The 23,088-nt window shown below is 37.6% G+C and overlaps 2 protein-coding genes across 2 annotated transcripts; one reads left to right on the plus strand and one right to left on the minus strand.

Moving 5' to 3' along the window:
• The first annotated feature begins 277 nt into the window (after positions 1–277).
• Positions 278–11,958, plus strand: LOC113684734 (acetylcholine receptor subunit alpha). Its single transcript, XM_027202124.2, has 9 exons — positions 278–485; positions 1,881–2,029; positions 2,748–2,792; positions 4,537–4,646; positions 7,943–8,078; positions 8,254–8,542; positions 9,229–9,446; positions 9,683–9,860; positions 10,738–11,958. The coding sequence occupies exons 1-9, from the start codon at positions 434–436 to the stop codon at positions 10,953–10,955; spliced, it is 1,395 nt and encodes a 464-aa protein (XP_027057925.2). The 5' UTR covers positions 278–433; the 3' UTR covers positions 10,956–11,958.
• Positions 11,572–22,992, minus strand: LOC113684732 (harmonin). Its single transcript, XM_027202122.2, has 21 exons — positions 22,821–22,992; positions 22,613–22,680; positions 22,099–22,182; positions 21,644–21,703; positions 21,106–21,173; positions 20,448–20,521; positions 19,897–20,005; positions 19,512–19,536; positions 19,310–19,376; positions 18,658–18,764; positions 17,931–18,015; positions 17,054–17,113; positions 16,729–16,785; positions 15,955–16,171; positions 15,347–15,461; positions 15,115–15,241; positions 14,287–14,340; positions 13,796–13,883; positions 13,053–13,162; positions 12,823–12,932; positions 11,572–12,143 (listed from the first exon to the last, which is right to left on the minus strand). The coding sequence occupies exons 1-21, from the start codon at positions 22,887–22,889 to the stop codon at positions 12,125–12,127; spliced, it is 1,773 nt and encodes a 590-aa protein (XP_027057923.2). The 5' UTR covers positions 22,890–22,992; the 3' UTR covers positions 11,572–12,124.
• Between the last annotated feature and the right edge of the window lie 96 nt (positions 22,993–23,088).

Below are 23,088 nucleotides of genomic sequence, written 5' to 3' on the forward strand. Positions count from 1 at the left end.
CCTCGTGGTAGGAAATTCAAACTTCGCTTTCTACGACGACGAAGTTTGTTTTCAAGGAAGATAAATATCAGTTTCTAGACTCTTTTTTTACCGTTGCCAGTCCTGAAACGTTTGGGTACTAAAACAGCGGGTGCTTGCCACCTGTGAAAGACCTTGACGAGAATTGAAACTTCAGGTAGTTATCAACGATGACGATGTTCGGTTTAGGCCGACTTAAAATGATCGATAATTGCTCGTATTTTTCCGATTGTCAGTTTGATATTCTGGCAGCAGGCCTGCCACCTGTAATTTCTTTCTTGTATATAATTTCGTCGGTGAATTAGTATGCAGCATAAATGAAATATTTTTCTCCGGTTCAACAACTTTTCTTCAACAGCAGTGAAAATATGGTTCATTTACGACTTGGGTTACTGGAGGAAGTCTCAAAAGAAAAATGCAGATCCTCTACAGATTATTTATAGCTTGCCTCGTGTTCCTCACGGAAGGTATTTGTTGTTTGTTTTGTTTTTGCTTTTTGTTTTCGTAATATTTTGCACCCTTCCAAGTCAGCATTTTTCAAAATATTCTTAGCACTAAAACACTTGTAACTGATGAATACCGTCGGGAAAAAACAAAGACAATGGTTAAAACTTCGAATCTACCTTCAGCACGACTTCCCTTCGGGAAAAAAATTTTTGAGTGTCTGCGCCCGGAAGATTGATTTCAATAAAGCTTTTGCATTTTGTATGTTGTTAAACAGAAGAAAATTCTTATCTACACCAAATATTACAACATCCCTATATCAGAGGTGAACTTGTTCGAATGAATTTCGATTTTACGTACCTCAATTCGTAACTATGTAAATATATCAGAATAATTCGGCAAAAAGGCTTTGATGACGCCATGAAGTGGCCATATTGTTTGTTTGCTTTTTTCACTAGAGGCTATTGAAGTCACATCACATCTACCTCATGAAGAAATTGACAAATAATTGAACGAAAAATGAAAAGCAAATGGTAGTTTAAAAAATAATAGTAGTTTGATTGCAAAGCGTTCTAATGAATACAGGATGTGATCGGTAAATTTCCTCACAAACCTCCCACTCTTTTCACATGCAACAATCTTCGACAAAACCTTTCGCACTTCACCACCTTTCTAATAAGAATAATAATAATGATAATAATCATCATCATCATATTAAGTAATAAAGATAAAATCAAAAACAACTTTATAAATAATAATGATCAATAATAATAACAAAAAATAACTTTGTAAATATATTTCATATCCATTCAAATAACTTAATACGCACTAAAATTACATTTCCTCTACACACTCTGCGACGTTCAGAAGCGATCACATTCAATTTCCATGGCTTCTATCAATTTCATACCAAAATCAAAATGATACCAAAGATAATACTAAGAATGATCATGAAGGTGACAATGAATGATGAAAATAATATTAAATACTGAATATGATTAGCATCACAATTGTTATCAAACATGAATCCCCCTGCATTTCTTTATTACAGGGAGCTTTTCTTGTGTAAACCGTAGTTTACCCGTGTATCTTAGCTGACTTGACAGCTGGGAGGCAAGAGCTAAGAATGGAAAAAAAACTATCCGTGAATTTGTCTGTCAATAGAAATTGGTTGAGACATCTCCACTCTATACAAGTGTCCCAAACATTTCAGTAGATGTCTGTCATCTATATCTAAGATTTTGGTGTTTCATAAAGACAAACGCGAAAATTTAAAGTAATCGATTCATTCACAGGCCTTGTAACAAGTTCGTTGTTACTTCTGCCCAGGACGAAAACAGTTTCTGCGAGTAAGTTTATTGTATTCATTGCTTTTCCTTTTATCGCTGATTTTCTTCTGGTATTTTATGTTTTCATAGGAGTGCTATGTTGCTGTTCTCAAGAGGGAAACCTAACAAACTATCTTCTGAATACTACTCGTTACAGCATGAGGTTCCGACCAGTTCTCCATGACAACCACACCCTAAAAATTCGACACAGTTTGATTCTTTACCGGATTGTTAAAGTTGTAAGTGTTCCTAGTTAAGAGAAAGTTCTCAGAGCAGTTTGAAATCGAGTGTCACAAAACGAAAACCGAAGCGATCTAGACAAATCAAAACAAAGGTCAGTTAGCACGAGTGAAATTTCCAGCCCAGATTTGCTTTTTTGTCAGTGTTCACATGAAAAACGCAATGAAACTTCAAATCTTCTCGTCGAGTGAACCCAAATGCCGACAAGGGTTACCCGGAAAAGAGGGTTGAATCAATTTGACTTACTTTTCCATGTAGAAAGAGGGTAAGTTTCTAGAGAGACTGTGTTGCTGCGTCGGTGGGGGAGTATGATGAGGTAATTTGGTATTATTAACTGAGTTGATCTGTGTAAATTGCCCACCGTAAAGAATTTAAAAGCTGACGCGTCGAGCGTTAGCCCCTCGTCAGAGTGAATGGAAGAATTTTGGGTTGTATGTGTGTTTATATGTAGAAAACAGAGCTACACTATTGGTGGCAACCATATTTTCTCCATGTAAACGTTTCCAAACATTGACTGCTATGATTCAACCTAAATCAATAAGAAAGTTGGAATCGCCGTGTAAAGAAGTTCTTAGTCGATAATTTCCCTCATGACTACAACAGCCTTCTTGACAGTGAATTTACATTTTGTGGTTAATTTCCATATTTATCAAGTTCAAGATCTGCTCAGAAATTCAACACGACAGTTCCTTACCGTGAATATTTCTTGTATTTCAGGATGAAAAACATCATAAAATTGACTTAGATGTACGGATAAAAATGGTAAGATTGGCGGCAAGGCCTAGGTAGCTACAGACCAGGAAAAATTAGTTAACACATAACATTCACGTCACCACTTTTGAGAAAATATAAAGAACTAAATTTGAAAGGATTTACACTTCGTTACAACACCCCCCCAACACCCCCCCCCCCCCCAGAAATAATAAAATATGAAATAATTCCGGGAAAACAAATCCCTTATTCGATGGTTTATCCCATAATACGAGCGTACGTTTTGATAATTGCTCATATTTTTCCACGCCCCTACAGAGCTTGGAAAAATACAAACTATCTCGAAAAGTATCCGCGCAAATTATTTGTTAGTTTACACCAAAAAGGTGTAAAGTGCTTTTCGCGAGCGCTGGTTGGCTAGTTCGGAAGTGAATACCAAGCACTATTCACCTTCGAGCAGCCAATGAAACAAATCACGCGACAATGGTTAAATTTTCGTCCATTTTTCGATATGTTAAGAGAAATCAGCTCATTTTTTGGTATCAGTGTGGTACTAACTAAAACCTCAATGTCAGTGAAAGTGGTGGATATTTACTTCGTCGCTTTGTGGCTCGGTAAAATATCCACCATTATTCACCTCCCCTTCAGTGAATAATTAAGAATTTGTTCATACGTAGCGTGCGTATATCGAGTTATGGATGCACGCGGAAAGTTTGGAGAACACGAAAAATGCGTAAGAGTAGCTCGAGGCGCAGCCGAGAGCAACTCTAGCTTTTTGAGTGCTCTCCAAACTCCCAAGTGCATCCATAACTCGATATACGCACAGCTAAAAGCATGAGCAAATTCTTTTATAACAGAGCGACCACAAGGATCTGCACAAAGAAGCCTTTTGTTGAAAATTCTCACAACGCACAAAAAAAAATAATAATAATAATAAACAAACTTCCCTATTGGCTAGTCAGAAACACGCCACATTTTATACTTTGGTTTGAGCAAGAACATTTGATCCAGTTAACCGATAACTGTGAATGAAAAGCTCAAAATTTACGGGGAAAATGGAGAAAATCAAAGCCAAATGAACTCAAGTGTCACTAAAAAATGTTTTAAAAGTCAAAGACCCGAAGTTATCAAGGGTTTTGATTGTTCAAAAATAATGTTTACGCTTCCGACAAATTTGCGAGACGTGCACCTTGCGAGTTTTTTTTCGGCTTTATTTTTGTTGCTTGTTGGATCAGGACCTAAAAGGTCAGTGCCGATAGAAAAACTGGGCAGTTCTTCGCTGGTTTCCTCCATATTTCAAAGAGAAGAAAACTGCACTGCAGCTTAACAGGACGGAAACTCTGTAGTTACGTAAAAAAAATGCCCACGTCATCCTACTTACGCACGGGCGTGCGTAAATAAAGATTTTGTTCATAGCGGCTCAATAGGACTTATATAGGGCAAGCACGCGCGCTATATTATAATTGTCAATTTAACCATCGAACAAAGTGTTTACATTTGACCGTGATATGTTTGAAAAACATAGTATAAGGGATTTAAAAAAAATAGGTGTTAACTATATCCTGAAGGTTAATGTTGCAATGTCATGATTGAAATAGATCTTTTAATTGAGCCACCTATTCTGTATAAAAGACGGCCGTGTTTTTCCAAGTAATGTAAAATTTTCACGTCCATTTTTAACACTTTTCAAATAGTTAGAGTCTATTTTGAGAAGGGAAAAATTGAAGTTTTGCGCTTGAGTTATACAGCATATTGATTTCTGACACTAAATATAAATTGCATCCTTTCATTTTAGCAATGGAAAGATCAGAACTTAACATGGAATACTTCAGATTATGGCGACATAAAGCAAGTGAACTTAGATGGAAATGAAATATGGACACCCCATATAATATTGTACAACAAGTGAGTAAAATTTGTGTGAGATAATGACAAAAATTTCGCTCAAAGGTTCGAGATGGGTGCTTCTGTCTTCAGGAACAATTGAAATTAAATCTATCGAAGCTCTCCTACAAGTATACCACAAAGAGCCTTCATCGTCTAACATTTATTTCGAAGCTTACTTAGCGAAATACACTGAACTTGATTTTTACATTTACAAACATGAAAAATCCGATTTTCACAATTCCGTAAATTGACATACGTAAGAGCGACTTTTACTGAGTAAAAAGAAATTGTTTCACATCGTGACATCCTCTTCAATATTAATCAAACTGAAGTGTTCGAAACGTATGTTTTGAACAAGATTCTGGCCGTTTTTCTAGTCAATTAACTATTGCTCCTTTGCTTTACTCTTTTCCTCCTTCATCGTTGGCTGGCACACACAACTTAAATTTTCAGACTCGATGCATTTTGCTTTTTCGTCGTCTTCTTCTTTTTCACGCACGCTCGGGTTACCCTCCAAGGACATCCTTTTCGTTTCAGGCACCTCTGTCGTCGTAGTTGGAAATTCGTCTATGATCACGGACTCTTCATCAGAATTAAATACGAAACCTTCTTCCTTTTCTAATTCTTCGCGATTCTTTGGCGATCGCGGATAACAAAAGCAAAACGAAACTAAAAATCCGCTGGCAAAACATTCAGCGTATTGGAGAAGCAACCATGGGGAGACGACCATGATGTTGAACGATGAGTTTGCTTAAATTTCGCGTAACGGTTAAAGAGAACCTTTCAGTGCACTTCAAATGGACGATCTAAATCTTTTAAAAGGCAACATACGAGAAAATACAATTTTTTCAAAAATTAGACAAATAACTAATTGAATTCCCTTTAAAATCTAAAAGTTTTATTGTTCAAGTCACGTTTTCCATTAACAACGCAATTCTAACTTCTTTCAAAGCAGGTGTATGGTAAACAACTGAAAAAAAAGGTAAATGAATTCTAAAATGTTGTCCTTGTTTCAATCGAAAAGTAGAATAAGGCGTTCGTAAATAGGCTGACATGCAAGAAGTAAATGAGTCACGTTGTTTTTTTCTCCAAAACAGTTTTAGAAATTAAAGTGTCATTAACTGAAATTTGGACATGAAAACGCACTCGGTTCGATAGCTCTTTGTTTGCTTTCGTTGAGAATTCCTCTAAAACTGCCTAAAAAGTGGAAATTTTTGTTCTAAAGAGATTAAAACGCGCACGAGTTGTAATAACTCAAGTTGATTATCGCCACAATATGTACACGAAAGTCAGGACCCGTGTCAAAACAAAGTTACACGTGAACCAGAAAAAATTGCTTATTGCTTTTATACAACCTCCACGTGTCCGAGAATCTCAGTCACGTTGAAAACGAAGTACTAAGCGACAGTTATACACGGCTTAGCTCGAGTACGATCGTTATCGTTTTAAAACGGCCCTACATAGAAAGTTTAGAACTCTACGAAGGATAAAAAAATAGACGGCATACTGTTCCTTATAAGACGTATGGTATGATCCCATTTTATTTGCTTTAAAACTGGTCGAAATCAGACTGGTGAAGTTATGACCTAAACGGAGGCTTGAACATAGTGAATCCCCATGATCAATCAATCGCCAATTACCTGAAGAGCACTTAATCGTTAGCAGCTTAAGCTTTTGGCTGTACACTGTGTTCCTTATTTATCGATTTATGTTTTACATTAATTTCACGTGTTTCTTTAAACAAACACCGAACAAATTAAGGAGGTTTCCTTAGCGATCACGCCGTCTAACACTAACGTAAAAACAAGCACGTGTTTTGGGGAGAGCCATCTTATAGGCGTGAAACACTCCTTCACTCTTCTCTTCCGACTGAGGATTAGTGCATCATTAAAATAATGTAGGCGACAATTAACTCATGAATCGGAAAGAGGCTAGTGTTAAAGTTTCCTTCAAGTGTTTAATTTTTGATCATAGCCTACGAAGGGTAAAAAAATAGACGGCATACCGTTCCTTATGGGATGTATGGTATGATTCCATTTTATTTGCTTTAAAACTGGTCGAAATTAGACTGATGAAGTTATGACCTAAACGGAGGCTTGAATATAGTGAATCCCCATGATCAATCAATCGCCAATTACTTGAAGAGCACTCAATCATGAGCAGCTTAAGCTTTTGGCTGTACACTGTGTTCTTTATTTATCGACTTATGTTTAAATTAATTTCGCATGTTTCTTTAAACAAGCACCGAACAAATCAAGGAGGCTTCCTTAGCGATCACGCCATCTTATAGGCGTGAAACACTCCTCCACTTTACTCTTCCGATTGAGGATTTGTGCATCATTAAAATGATGTAGGCGACAATTAACTCATGAATCGGAAAGAGGCTAGTGTTAAAGTTTCCTTCAAGTGTTTAATCGTTGATCATAGCAACTGAAACATGACAATTTTCATAACCACATTCCCTCCAAATATCATCAACGATGAAAAAGGGCTATCAACTGTGAAAACTTCCACTGATCAAAGGTAATAAACTGTTCACAACACAAAACGCTATTTCTTCTAAAAAAAGTATCGTAACTAACACATTTTACTGAATATCCCCTATCGTTAAAAAAGGCCGAATGTCATAAGATACGTTGAAAATCCCCAGGGTTGGCTGCCGAGTATTAAAATCAACTTTCAAAAATAAATGCTAAAAAAATTGAACCACAAAAACATTGCTTGCAGCAGTTTCAAGAATAGAAATAAAGTAAGCGTTGTTTGATCGCTCATTAGTGCGCCTTAAAGCATTTGCAATTTTGAGCCAAGAAACTTTGAGATCAAGCTCCGTTGGGGTAGGGAAAGGGTACTCCCTCATATAAGGTATAAGCTATGACGATATGTGTCGCCTCAAAGGTAATAGTTTGAAGGTCATTATGGCCTTAAATTTTGTTTGGTTTCCAAAGGAACCGAGAGAGCGTAATAAATGTATTTGCCTTTTTAACTTCAAGTAATAACAGAGAACGAAAAGTAACCAAAAACAGAAAATTTGAGTTGAATTTTCCAGAGATTTTAAGAGGCCAGGGTCTGCACATGAAAGGGGAAAATGGTATAACATATGTTGGTCTGACATAGGGAATTTGAGGATCAAGTTACAAAACCCTATGAAAAAACAGCTCTATTGACCCTACAAGTAATTCCATAGAACAGAATTCATACTCCGTCTTACAACCGTTGCATAAACTCTGGCTTTCAGTACGAATGTGCGAGGGTTATTAGGTAGTCAATTTGCCTACAGATAGCATCTTTAACATAAATAATCCTGTTTTCTCTAGTGCGGACTTGAACGACTCAGAGACAAGTTCCTTCAAAGCTACGGTGACGTATGATGGTAATGTCACGTGGGTCGTTCCCATGGTAACAATGAGCTCTTGCAAAATAAACGTGCTAAATTTTCCGTTGGACGAACAGGTAGGTGACGTGATGGCATCTTTCATTTATCCCATTCTCGAGTACAATAATAAATTACCATGACGGCATCACTTATTTCAAACTAATATTGGATTTAGCGGAGCTGTTTCGTCCTTTTTTAATTACACAACAGAGTTGTACAGGTTTCAAAACTGACGTGTTTCTTTTTTCGTAGTTGTGTAAATTGACATTCGGATCTTGGAACTATGACATCAGTAAGCTCAACATTTACCCGGGTAGTGACATCATATTCAAAAAGCATTACCTTCCCAATGGAGAATGGCAACTGATCGGCGCTCGCTCAGAACGAAGCCTTATGTCACACTTATGCTGCAAGGCCATGGTGTCAGGAGTTTCGTATGTTTTACACATCAGACGGCTATCTCCGTTTTATGTCATAAATTTCATCGTGCCTTGCGCGCTTATTTCCGTGTTGACACTCCTCGTGTTTCTAATGCCTGAAGGTCAGTAACTTGTACTCACTTCCTTTTAACTGATGTTAGAGTACCTGCCAATTGTGTGCTCCTAGAAGTGAAGTTAGGGAGTCAATTGATGGATTAGCTAGTCAGCCAGTTGGTTAGTCAGTCAGACGATAAGCCAGCGAATGAAGGATTGAGTGAGACAGTCAGCCAGACAGTCGTCGGCCAGAAGTCAGTTAATGGGTCAGTCTGTCTGTCATTGAGTCAGTCAGTAAGTCAGTCAGTTGATCAGTCAGTCACCCAGTCAGTCAGTAGTGTCTGTCATTCAACTGATCAGTCAGTCTGTCACTTAGTCTCGCTGTCATTCAGTTGGTCAGCAACTCTATTAGCCAGACTGTCTGTCTCTCTCTGTGCGTCTGTTTTTGTCAATGGTTGTCTTTGAATAACCAACCAACCAGGTAATGTGTTGATTGGTTTGTCAGATGGTTTCTCAGTCCATGCATCGATTAAATACGTAGACATGAAACTGTTGCGGTCTACTTCCTAAATCATTTAATTAATGCTGGCTTTCTCTGACTGTCAGTCAATCGTTCAGTCCAGTTAGATATCGTCACTTGTCATCAACCACTGACTGTATGCATTCCCTTATATCAGCTTCCTCGCTTATATGAGCGAACCAGCCATCAATCTCATTCATATCTAATATTCTGTCTTGGTAAACTGATTTTCAGACACCGGCGAGCGGATGGCAGTAGGAGTTACAATACTTCTCTCGCTGGCAGTATTTTTCTTAATGGTGGAGGAGAAGTTGCCAGTTTCGGGGAACCTTCCATTGATTGGTAAATACTACTGCGGCACAATTATCGAAGTTGCGCTGGCCCTTGTTGCCATGTGTTATGTGTTGCGGTTTGTTCATCACCAGGCCCACGCATTGCCAAGCTGGATAAAGGTGAGCAGGACTTAGAGTAACCAATTGTCTTGTAATTCTCAAGCTCAACGTATGTTTACGCTCTTGCTACCGTTTGGAGTTAACCAACGACTTCGAAGTTTACGATAAGTAACTGCACGAGATATCCTTTCAGGTCATCATTGAGGACAAAAATAACACGAAATGCATTGAAATTAATTTATTTTTCTTTTGTTTTGTTGTCTTTTATTTTGTTTGCTGCTCTTTTTTTTTTTCAGAAATATATTTTAGGATACCTGGCGCGAATCGTATTCTATAAAACCGAACAAGTAAAAGCTGAGCAAGAGCAGACACCACACATTAAACCACAAAAAGACCAGAAGGATTCGCGAGCACCCCGCGGGAGTGAAGAAAGCGAGAAGGCAGCGCGAACAACAGTAAATAAATGGAGAAAACGTAAGATCATAGAACGTTTTTTCAAAATTTAACCCTGTCACTCCCAAAGATGTCAGTAATTCTCCTGACTGTCTGCCATACTATTCTTATGATGTTACTTCGGAGAATTTGGTGCTGCATAAACTAATTATCCCCTTTATCTTTATCTTCATTGTTATCACTTGTCTGCCTGATATTTTAATGATAATTTTAAGGAGAAATTCTGTCTTAGTCACTCATGGGAATTGAAGGATTTAAGTTTCTTGTGGCAGACCAGAACTTTCGGCAGCCATTAGACTAACTGTCCAAAGAACTAAGAACAGCCAGCTCTGTTAAGATAAGCCTATGAGAGGCTTAAAAGTTATTTTTAACTTTGTTCAAACCAAAATGTAATCAGGCGACGGACTATCCATAAGCATGGTTATCTTTGGGCGAAATTATAATCATAGTAAAACTAACTCACAATTTAAAGGAAGGGAGAAAAAAACTGAAAACAAAAAGTGAAAGAAACGAAAAGAATGAAGACTCAGAAAGAGAAGGAATAGAAGGGAATGGGAGGGCAGAAATGTAAGAGAACGATAGACAGGAAATATAAATGAAGTACTAGAATACCTGTACTTGGTACAAAAAATACAACCGCATACTACATGGGAAATTGAGACAATTTAAAGGAAGAGATGAAAAAAAAACTGAGAATAAAAAGTAAAAGAAATTAAGGTGATGGAAGACCCATATGGAGTAAGAAAAGAAGGGAATTAGGTGGTAGGATATGGGAGAAAAATTGGATAAACAAGAAGGAATAGGACAATCGTATCCAACATGGGAAATTGAGAACATTACGTATCCCAGAGATAGAATAACTAATATTGGTTTTCTTATCGTTCTATTCTCTAAACAGCCTTACATGAAAAGAAGCCTGAGCTCCCTGCTGCCGAGTCCCGCGCGGTCAAAATCCTGGCTGACAGTGTGAAAGAGCAAGACAAGAAAGATGAACTACAAGATCAGTGGGTCCTGGCAGCCAATGTGCTCAACAGATTCTTTATCTGCTTGTTTCTTGCCTCTGTTGTCATAACTCTTATTGCTGTATTTGCAGTGGATACACGATTTGAAAACTAAGCCATAAGTATTCGCTAGATGTGTTTGAAGCAGCAGTGTCTTAAGTAACCAAAAACAAAAACACCTTTTTCAGCGCAATTTTTCACTTCCCTTTGAATAAATTTACGATAAAGCCATGACTCAAAAATTGAATTTTTTTAACTGATTCAGAAAAACACCTTTTTCAGCGCAATTTTTCACTTCCCTTTGAACGGAGGTGATTACTCCTTAAAAACGATGGAGGTTTCTAATAAATAATTTTGAGAGGGATACCACTCATGTTAAAAACAATAATGTTACCACTTTCTTAACAAAAGGAAACCAGGTTTAGTTTCATAAGTTTTTTCAAAAAAACGATCAAGAAAGCAACAGATGTAATTATGAAGTAAAGTTATCCATAGATAAAAGGTATTGAAATTAGACTTCAAAATTTACTCGAAGTTATAACAGGTAATATTTATTACCGTTATTTTGTTTTTCCCTCCATACTCTATTCTCTGTGAGAAACAATTCTTACATGTTTTGATTTGAACCCAATACCCCTAACATCAGTATGTATATTCTCCCTACTGTTCCCTGTAGATTTCCCAAGGTGCTGACAAGGAGAATTGGTTTAACAATCAAGAGCTACCTCAGATTGTGATCATTTCTTTTATTCTCGTCATCTTTATGTGTGATTCAGGAGTGATATTGCAAGGAGAAATTAGATGCTGGTCACTCTTAGGAGTGACTCGGTCAAGGTGCTCTCTGAACCATGGAAACACTGACATGTAATTTGTAACATTAAAAACAAAATTCTGCCATTGTCTGCAGACCCTGTAATAAATAAACTAGTGTGCAAACTATTAAAGCACAATGATAAATATGGACAAATTTATGAATCTAAAATATGTCTACGACATTGGGTTCCTTTTCGTGTTTGCATTTGAACAATGTGACTGTTTTATTTGTTCTAACTTTGTGGAAAGTAACTCGTGTCAATTGCGTTCGCTATAGGACGAATAAAACCTTGATGAAACCTTGACAGGAATGCAGTTTTTCTTTTAAAGGTTCAGTCATTTGTAATATTACGAGTGGATTTGGGTGTGTTAAAGTCCTGCAACATAATTCGCTACAAAAAGATAATTTAAATTTTAAAAATTAGTCTAGAAGTCTTCATTTAGCTTTCCTTCCATTTAGTTATGAGTTAATCAAAGCCACGTGTCGTATCTAAAAGAAATCGAAACAAAAATACTTTTTTGAGACTTAGGGGTTTTACTGAATGGATCGCAATAGTTTCAGTGGGCGATTACACAGACGTATCGCATCAAGCGAGTAACGTGACTCAATAGCGTCACTCACGAAAAGAAAAATTCAAGGACATTTTAAGTGAAATAAATTTACGATAAAGCCATGACTCAAAAATTGAATTTTTGAACTGATTCAGAAAAGAATTCAGAGATGAGTAAGTAACAAAACAAAAACAAAAACAAAAAAACAAATGCACTTGAAAAGAATAAGAAATCATTGACAAGGAAGAGCAAAATTATTTTTCTATGACAACAAAAAATGTTCACATGGTTCTACGAAATTTGTTTACTTGGAGACGTCATATGTTTACGACTAATCTAGAAATAACATTCACACCTCTTCCCTATCCACCGCCTTCTCATCCCTTCACAAAAGATAATGCTACATAAACAGAATGGGGATAAATCTGTGGTGTGAGCATTTGCTTTCAACCCTGAGACCATAATGCGGGGTGGAGTTGATGGTTCTGCGGTCTCCTTTCCACACGAAAAACCAGCTCGAGCTTGATGCATAAAGCATGTTTTGGCATTCTTTAGTAGTACGTATTGAATAAACAAGTTCTGGCTTAGGAATTAGCATTTTAATCAAAACTACTTACACTTCTGCTCCTGTGACTGGATCTCGTTTTCTAACCACGCTACCAATTCTGAGGACTGGCCGCCGGTTTCCTCTCTTCAAAGATATGGCCACCACGAGGTCGATATTTTCCTGGTGAGAACAATCAATCAAATTATTCAAGTTTATTACAATTTTCAATATCTGTACCTACTTTCATGTAGCAGCAGCTGTAGGAGGTTAAGTCACCACCAACTATTAGAAAAAACTCACCGAATTCCTGTTCATAGCCTTGTTCAGTTCCTCGAGCGCTTCCTGCACAGTGACACCCAAAAGACTTGTGCCTTCCACATTTAGCAATTGATCTCCCGCGCATACTCCACCTGAGGTTGAAAAGAGGTAGACAAATGAATATGAAGTACAGTTGGTTTAAATATTGTTTCTGTTTTCATCAGACTATTCCAACCAAAGCACTAATAAGGAGTCCTTAAAGGATTATGAGTGATTTGGAGAAAAGAAAAAAAAAACAACAACAACAACAAATATTGTGATGTTGGGAAGATTTGAAAATCTTGAAACTATAAGTTGCCCCTCTCAAATTCAGTTCATAAAACACCTGGATTTCCAGTAACCTTTGTCCGACGATCGAGCATAATTGTAGTGCTGTACATGTATGCTGCTTTCGAAGAGGTTAATTCTGGCAGTGTGCATGTCAAACCTACATACATGACCATTTCAATTTTTTATGGTTTAGCTCAACACCAGCCTCTTGTCAACTCGGTGGTTAACCATCTGAGGGGAACTGGGAAGATCATGGGTGGCCTCTCATCGTATAATCCCCTTATCCCGCGTTTGCGACGAGTGAACCTCTAGTGTTATATCATGGTCGCTACATTTTTGCCCGTCACCTTAGTGATACCACAAGCTTTTCTTAAGACACAAAAAGATGCCTCGCATCTCATCATCCCAACCATAGGTGGCAAAATCATGGTATATTGTAAATAAACCAAACCTACCATGCACTGCCACGCAACCATGTTCCTGAACTTCTGTAACGAATATTCCACCATCACGCTCCTCTAGCTCTAGACCCAATTCAGACACCTGAACAATCCATACCAAAAAGAAGAAAAGAAAGAAATGGAGGTGTATCGTCATTTGGAACCCGACTGCCTCAATAAACGTGTAGTTGCACCAGTAAATCACTGTAACCCCACTCTCGATGTCTCTTTTTTTGCGCGCGCGCAACGCAATCGCAATGGACGAGTCCCACGAGTGAGGAGGAGCTCGTAGCAGGCGGGAAGAAGGAGTTCCACAAGAAAGGAGGAGCGCTAACTATTACTCAAATATCATTTGTTTTGGAAGACCCAATACACAAAGTGCAACTTTCGAGCAATAAGTCAGGATCTCTGTTGAGACTTAGGTTTAAAAAATATTGTAAGAAGAAACAAAGCCATGTGCACGCATAAACTTTCTCTCCTAACAACCAATTAATATAATGGCTTACCTTTTCAATCGACAGAAAGTGTGCTTCTCTTCCCTCCAACACATCATCTTCAAACTAGTGAAAGCAGAAAATCACAGCATTAAAAACAATCATTTAGATCTGCCAGTTGCAGTATTCTTTTCCAAAACCCAGATCTGTGCTATAAGGTCAATTCAAAGAATGACTCGTATAGATGTTAAAACTTATCTCGAGCTGGGGATCAGATTGCAACTCATCCGCAGTGAGATGCTGGTTCACAAAACATATAACACGCCAAATTCTCACTCAACTCAACTCAATCTACAATTAACTATAAAACAGAGGGAACGGTTGAACCCACCCCTCCCTTATTTTGATAATGGCAAATGGCGCGTTCTGCACTCCACGCTGCCGCTTCGTCAGTGATTTAGGGTCGGGTGGGAGAGAGGTGTTAAGTAGGAGAAAGTTTTCACGAACTCGACGTTGGAGTCCTTAAAGCGTTTATGACTTACTGAAAAAGGAAAACTGAAGTAGTAAGTGGAGTCTTCAGCTCGACAACATCGAAAAACTGGAAGGTTTTCATTGCCTTACAATTCTATTTATGAGTCCCTCGCTTGTGTTGGTGAAAACTTAACTTGCCTGAGTCAGAACCAGATGCAGTAGACGCTCTCATAACGAAAAACCTTTTTTTCACCAGATCATAAGCGACGACATCGCCAGCGACATCAACATACTTTCAATTCCGTTTGTTTGATTTTCAACAAATTATATCTCCATAAGTTTCTGACTACGAATCACGTTCCGACTCCGTTGTTGGTGAAAACCAGCTTAAAATATTGAACATGGACACCAAAGAAACACATCTCATACCTGTGTGTTACTGGGATGCAAAATGGGTGGGCTGAGAGGGACCGGAGGGCTGGGAGGTGGATGTACATCAGCAACTACAGTTTCTTCCTGGTAGCTTTTACTAGGTTCTGTGACTACTACTCGTACACTGGGAAAGAGAAGAAAAGATTCGGGTAAGCATCAACACTACACGCAAATTATACTTTAAAGTAAAACATGATGATGGCGGTACATGAAACAGTTCCATACTTACGTTTCTGAGAATGCAGCTCTTTTCTTAGTGTTTGGCGTCATGTCAACTTCTACGGATTTACGGGAAGGTTGAGAAGGGCTGGGGCTTCCCTGCTTCGATTTATCTGTTTCGTTATCTAGGAAGCGAATAGGAACATTGATCCAGTAGAGGTCAAATTTATAGAAAAGACTTTTAAAACCTTGACATTGAATAGGACAAACCCCTTAATGGTGGTAGCTTAAAGGTTCGAACATATATTGTTGAACGCAAGTGCGAAAGAAGATTTTGTTGTTCCATACGAGAATAGGTGAATGACGACAGTTTGACTGTAGTGAGAGGAAATGATGGAGCACACCTGATCTAAGCTTCGAGAAATGTCAATTTCACTATAGCTATTTATAGGTAGTCTCTTGAAGGGTAGTGTGTTTTCCAAATCGTCCGTGTGTAGGGAAAATCAGTCACGTTCCATAAAAGCGACTTCGCAAACGAATTCTGTAGCGAAGAAGACTATCTTAAAATCAATACCAATGTCATTATTTAGGCCAAAAACGAGCCCCTACCCTCTTCCCCTTCTTTACTGAGGGGATAAAGAACATTCAAAGTGATCTAAACTTCAATGGATGGCATACCCTGTTTTTCCTCCAAAGAGTTATTGCCTTTTTCTTTTCCCTCTTCATCTATTTCCTTTGCACGCAGTAGTTGATTAAAGTGCATTTGTTCTTTAGCTTTCTCCAGTCTCTCTTTTTCCTCTGCCTTTCGAGTAAGGATCTGCGTTTTGATGGCAAATTCTGGAAGAGTGTCTTGCTGCTGTTTGGCAATTTCATCCATTATAAACTTTTCGGCCTCCTGTTTGAGCAAAGCGGAGCTATCAGGCAAGGAAAGTTCTCTGGCCTAGTGACTCAGCCGCAGTACTCTGGATCTAACGTTAAGGTGTAATTTTAGGCCGGGGTAGTTGTATGATGCTCTCGGGCAATACCCTTTACTCACATTATACCTCACAGAGGCACTATGAGAAGGAAGTGGTAGGAAGCTCCCTACTTTGTTACCCCAGAGCAGAAATGGGTGCTGATAAACCGACAGAGACATCTGACAACATGACGGGGAAAAGTTAGCTCAAAGGAATGGCATCTAACGAGAAGGAGCAGCACCTCTAACTCGTGGATCAAGAAACCTTAACCTTCACTAAACCATTCATGTCGCGACGTTTTAATGTGCCCAGTTCCCAACTCTAATCACAGGAGGACAATAAGTAACCTACTGACCCCTTGTAAACGCAACGTTTGCCAATGCAAATTTTTACACCTCGATGGCGGCTTGAAAAACTATAGGCACGCATGTCTCCAGATTTGGCTATTTGGCTATCCTTGGCTTAAATGCCTAGTTTATCCGCGCGAATTACGTACCTTGCTATGTCGGAGAACAAGCTGTAATTCCTTAAAAGACTTCAGTAAGTAGACCGCCTGCAAAACAATTCATCAAATAACATATAAAGGCGGGGTTTTAAATACATTTTTCCATTTTATAGACAGCTCACGGAATGAAAGCATGTTCAAGATCCTGATTCAACACTTGCCCCAAGGTGGTAACTCTTGGAGAGTAAAATCCAGCGGACTTCGACCTTCTACTACAAAAGTGGTAGTGGCTGTGTTCCGAACAATCTCAGCCAATGTCGCACTCCCATGCTGTGCCACTAGACTACAGAGGATAATGATTACACAAATGGCTTACCTCCGAATACCTCAACTTCATAATATTCTTGCCATTCACTGCCACTATCTGGTCTCCGATCTGTGAAAAATGGAAACAGCCTTGTAAATACAGAATAGTAACGTGCGGTTGCAAAAGAATAGGAGAAACGGGGAAACATTCGGTGCTAGCTGAAATCTGACAAAGTGGACGCCGCTTTGAAACGCACACGGTTTTTTATCCATGGGGAAGGAGGGTTAGGGGCGGGGATTAAGGGCATATCCGATCCAAAAAGAAGCGATTAGTATACTCCCTCGTTATCTAAGTGAAGAAAACTTGTTTGAGATCCGTGGGGGAAGAGGCTTAGGGGCGGGGGTTAAAGGCGGGGATCCGGATCCAAAAGAAACGCTTAGCAAACTCCCTCTTTGTCTCAAGGAAGGAAAGTAAAAATTTTAACATCACTCGTTCACAGAGCTCATGAACGACTACAAAAGTGCAATCTCTAAAAAGAAAACCGTTGATAAACTGTCGTAGGTTAAACAGGTGAAAACATTTAGTATTCATTTATTATCGTATTAACGCCTTAAAAAATCACTTTGAAGTTTAGAACTTGGGCCTTTAAATCAGTCAAGTTTAGTTGTAACTTCTTCCGCTGCCAAGTGCACTAGACATGTTTTTCATCTAAGTTACAACTTCTAGGCTTAAAAGATGTTCTACAAACACTCCATTCAACAGTAAATAATCAAATTAGAGAAAGCTATGGTGACATGATTTCATCAATTTTACCACTGAGCACGCAAATAAATTAAGATGAAGAGAGGTACCCCTTCGGTCTGAGGAGAATTATCTTATTTTACTTTATTTCTATTTATTTAAATGTTTTTGATGTGTACTTTCAGACAAACACGCTGTGACTCACTCGTGCTCCAGTCTTGTCAGCCAATGATCCAGATGTGACTGAAATAATGAACAGCCCTTCTTTGCCTGGTATTCCATTTCGAACACTTGAAAGCATGTGAAAAAAAATCGACTCAGCGTCACCACAAAAGAAAAATCTGGAGCATATGTTTGTATAAATGTAGAAAACATTCAGGATAGTGACTGTCAAAAGTATTAGGGATTACATTCATAATGCTTTGCTTTGCTTAGCCTTCCTAATACTCTCTCAACCCATTAGATCCTGAAATCAGTTTGCACATTCTCCAACATGTTCTTTATACATTTCCTAAGGTTCTGACAAGGAGAATTTGTTCAACAATCAAGAGTTTCTTTAGTTGGTGATCATTTCCTTGATTCTCATGACCTTAATGTTTGCTTCTGGGGTGATATTGTAGGGAGAAATTAGATGCTAGTCACTTTAAAGAGTTGAAGGTTTAACCAATCAGATACAAACTAAAACCATCCTTGACTTGGTGACTCAAATTTTCCTGTACCTTTTGCTAACTTTCACTTTGAGTTCTTGTTAGGCCAAGTTTCCCTTGTTCTGATTAGCCCTTACAGTTAATTTGATCATAATTTGATTATTAATTCCTCATAAGAGGAATTTTTTTAAGCACATTTGAAGGCAGAACAAGGGGGCAAAGCATGAAGAAACACACAGCCATAATAAAGTCAATATTTTTTCTGTATAGCCCATATATACTTACCTACATCCTATTCCCTTGGGTCCCACCACCAAGGTAACTTGCTTATCATCAGGACCTGCCACAAATCTGGGTTCATCTCTGAAATCTCCTTCTTTGATCAGATAATCCTAGAAAAAAATTAAGCCATTTTTCTTCACTTATTCAAGGCAACCAAAAATAATGTCCTGGATACTTTACTTTCCTCTTTCCATAATCACATGATCATCTTGTTTTAGCAAATCACAAGGTGATGCAAATTTAATTTTGAATGCTCCCATCTTGAAAAAAATCAGCAAATGTAAATTGGCAGCGCATCCATGACGTTCACACTTTTGAAACCAAGGGGGGCTGAACCAAAACCATAACACACAGTTTACAAACAGCTGCTAGTGCACTCATTGCAAAAAATTATTCTTAGAGTTCAGAATTTTGTGTTGCTTCTATTTGTTCAAAGAGATTTGCCTAGAGATGATAAAAAGTGGTTTAACACTCTGTTACTTCAAATTAAGGTAATCATCCAGGTTGCCATGCAAAGTTCAATTTGTTCCACCAATGGAGATGTCCTTCAGAGTTATGTACAAAAAAATGAGACTTTTTTTTGGCGTTTGCAGCAAAAATGTTTTTATATGTAAAAATATTAGATTTAAGAAAAATGATGCTTGGATTTGCTAACCAGTAAATCAGGATGATAATAAACATTCTCTTTTCCTTCTGCAGTCTCCCAAGTAATAACATCATGTCTGTTGAAAAATTAAAATAATTTTTAAATGACATTTAAGAACACGAAACCTACATTAATCTATCAACAATTGGCTTAAATTTATCATAAACTGAAAGGAAAATTCAAACAAAAAGGAGGGTCACTATTAACTTACATCTTACAGGGAACTTTTCCTGTAGCTGTTAAGCAGAAGAAAATTGAATTATTAATCATCACCCTTGATGCAGTTGTATGCATACGTGCAGCATAATGGAGATATCTAAGTCCCTCACTAGGATATAAACCTCAGACCTTTAGATTTCACAGTTTGATGCTATACCAATAAGTGCTCCTCAAAGTTTCAAGACAACCTGGAATGCACACATGTACTGGGTTGAAGTCATACATGACTGCATACTTCTAGGATCAGTATTATCCAAAGGCAAGTTTGTGCAAGTAGATCAAAGATGACTAGAAATTTTGAACCTAGGGCTGGTGCTTGGTAATGGAAAATTCATTTGTTACGGGTGAAAAACACGGTATCAACACTACATACTCACTTCTTACTTTCAGGAGAAGATTATTGTGTGACCTTAAGATGTTGACCACCTCTCCATGTGTGGCTTCCCCAAGGTACAATCCATTAATACTTAAAATCTCATCACCAGCCTGCAAGAAAAATTCAACAAATAATGTACAAATTAACACCAAAAATTAACTTGGTTTCTGTTTTATCTTTAGTTCAAGTCACATTTCTATATATATTTTTCTTGAAACAAAGCAAAATATTAATCAAACTAGTTTGGAAATATTTTATGTCCTGAAGTCACAGAGTTGAAACTAAAACTGCTACATGTATATACACGACCAAGTTTCTAAATGGAAACACAATACAGCTATGCAAACTTAAAGCCTTGAATGAGACAATATCCTTTTCTAAAATAATTATATGACCAGCAAGAAACATGTCAAGTTTCATTTGATGCTGATACAGAACTGATATGTTATAATCATGGAATGATGTAGTGTGGAATGTGATACAAACACATTGTATGTACAGCTACACATAAAAATATGCCATAGGTCTGCATGTAAATGAAACTGTGAGTACCTTTAAACCAACAATGTCTGCTTGTGAACCCCGTGAAACAAGGGACACAAAGATTCCAACCCCATGCTCTCTACCTGCAGAATAATTTGAAAAAAATTATGACATAATTTTTTACTAAATACATTTCAGGTACTGCTCATGTCTTAACAAGCCCCCAATCTCAAAAAGCCCACCACTCTTCCTCCCCTTGAACAAAAAAAAATTTAAGTACAGGCTGTACACCTGCAATGAAGGTAGCAAATCGAAATAAAATATTTTTGTATTTCAAAGCCTTTATTTGTTTCCAATTTAAATGTTAAAGGTTTCTCAAACTTACACAGAAATGTGCACAAATGCATTATAGTCAGGACAGTCAGAATATAAATAACATCTTACATTTAATCCAATATTTCTTTTTCTATATGGTGGAAGAGAGCCCCAAAGGTGAACTATACAATTTTAAAAGTATGTATTCTTGTATATATAATTATGTACAATCATGTATATGCCCCCTTCTCAGAAAAGTTCCTCTCTTTACAACTGAACCCCCATAAAAATTAATACAGTTCCCTCCATTTAAGGACATATTGGAGTACTGGGTCAGTAATAATCACTAGTGTTTTTATGGTTATCATTTTGTGTCCTCAGTCAATTACAAGTACAGTGTTTGAATGGTTACCTCCTCGAACACTGAGTCCAATAGCATTATTTCCAACGTGCTGCAGCTTGATAAGACGTATTCCATCACTGAAATAAAATTACAATTAAAAACTGTGATATCTATGATCAGATAAAAAAAATATGTACAGTTTATGTTCTCATAAATATTTAAACTACTCTGAGATTGTTGCAGCAGCAACCATATGGTGACTTATTCTCGTACTAAGATCAATATTTTGATTGAGACAATGGTCACAAATTTCCAATCTAAACTTGGTATAGTTCTAAAAGTTTGCAAGAATTCAACAAAGTGCAACATTAATTGATAACACTTTTTGAACTAAACCCCTCCCTTGATGCACAAAAAAATTTTCAGTTTTTATGGATTTTTTTTGCTTTTTGAACAATTTCTAAGGCTGCCTGGTTACAGACTGACAATTTTGCAAAAAAAAAAACTACAGGAACAACCATGAACATGAACACACATCAGGAGTACAGGATAACCGCATGTTATTCAATTATTTAATATAGAATTTTGTTTAATTCAAATCATACACCTTGGTGACTTTGGAATCAAATTCTGGTAAGTAGTAGCATCTGCTGGGTTAATCACATGCCTGCAGTGTATAATAAACATAAAATAATGATTATTAAGACATACCTGTAAGTATAATTACTGGTACACTATAATTATCAGCTACATTACATGTACAAGTGAATGCAAGCTTCCACAATAATTATTAACCAAATAATTTGTGCACTGAACCGCTTATGGGGGAAAAAGGAGTCATTTTATTAGCCTCTAATACCACTAACCCAAACCCGAGGGACCAGGGACTCTCTATTGTTTTAACTTTCAGGCTGATTCTGACTGTCTGTGATGAAGTGATTGCTTAACTAACTTACTGACTGACTGGCTTTTAACTATGTTGCTGAATCAAACAAACCAACAAGATGACCACATGAATGACTGATTGACAGACCAACTGATAAAAAAAAAAAAAAACCTTACCTCACTTCTCTGAAGAGTGGGTACCTCTTGGGAGTATTAATCACAGACCTTAGTTCACTAACAAGTTTTGCAGGTGAGTTTGACCTAACAAAATATTTGACATTTGAATACGTGTACTAAACTGTGGTACTGAATTACCTTTACCAAAATCTCGTGATTTATGTACCTCATTTCAACTGAAAACTTTTACATTGCTAATTTTGTTGTTCCAGAAATTGCGTCACTAGATATAACCACGCTCTTCCAAATCTGCGCTTTCCTCGTGTTTTAGGGCAAGATCTTCGCACAACCCAAAATAAGCTCTTTGACAAAAGTAAGCATGGCGAAAAAAATTACAACCTTTCGGACTAATGCTTTGTTTTAGAATAGAAAGGGGGTTACAAGGAATTCTATAATGCTTTGGCACAGCTCTAGCTTTACACGCATTAAACAATTTCCCTTCTTCCAAGGTAGGTAAACTTAGTTTACTGTTGTATCAAAGCAACAGCGATGTAAAATGTTCTTTGAAACTTACGCCTGGTATCCCTTCAGGGCTTCATAAAATGAAACTCTCTCTTCCTCATTCTCAATTAAGACTCTAACCTAAAGAGATAAGTGGCACTGTGAGCTTTCAGAACAGTAAAGCACAATTCAAGGTTTTATTCCGAACTAAGATGGCCTCTATCAACTTCACAGCTGGCAAACAGTTCCTTAAAAAGAGAGTTCGCTGGTTTCTTTTTTACCTTATTTTTAAATTCTGTAGCATGTTTAGACAAAGTGAATAGATTCTCCTGCTCAAATCCTCGTCTCATTTTTCTCTAACATGACAAAAATTGCAGACAACAGATGTAGCTTCGATAATAGTGTCTGAGGACCAAAACAAAGTTTTACCAACGCTGCAGGAGAGGTAGCAGAAGACTGGCACTAATAACTATGTTTTGAAGGCTTCGGGTCAAAGCGGTCAGCGATTTCTGCGGTGATGCATGACGTCATCATGCTTTCGTTTTGGCT

The sequence above is a fragment of the Pocillopora damicornis genome, chromosome 10, assembly GCF_964200805.1.
Source record: "Pocillopora damicornis chromosome 10, jaPocDami1.2, whole genome shotgun sequence".
Lineage (NCBI taxonomy): Eukaryota > Metazoa > Cnidaria > Anthozoa > Scleractinia > Pocilloporidae > Pocillopora > Pocillopora damicornis.

Coding starts and splice junctions, on each gene's coding strand:
- LOC113684734 (XM_027202124.2), top strand. CDS start 434: ATGCAGATCCTCTACAGATTATTTATAGCTTGCCTCGTGTTCCTCACG. Junction 4,647..7,942: donor CATATAATATTGTACAACAA/GTGAGTAAAATT, acceptor TGTTTTCTCTAG/TGCGGACTTGAACGACTCAG. Junction 8,543..9,228: donor CGTGTTTCTAATGCCTGAAG/GTCAGTAACTTG, acceptor ACTGATTTTCAG/ACACCGGCGAGCGGATGGCA.
- LOC113684732 (XM_027202122.2), bottom strand. CDS start 22,889: ATGAGACGAGGATTTGAGCAGGAGAATCTATTCACTTTGTCTAAACAT. Junction 16,172..16,728: donor TTGTTCTCCGACATAGCAAG/GTACGTAATTCG, acceptor TTGCTCAAACAG/GAGGCCGAAAAGTTTATAAT. Junction 14,341..15,114: donor TGCATCCCAGTAACACACAG/GTATGAGATGTG, acceptor TGCTTTCACTAG/TTTGAAGATGATGTGTTGGA.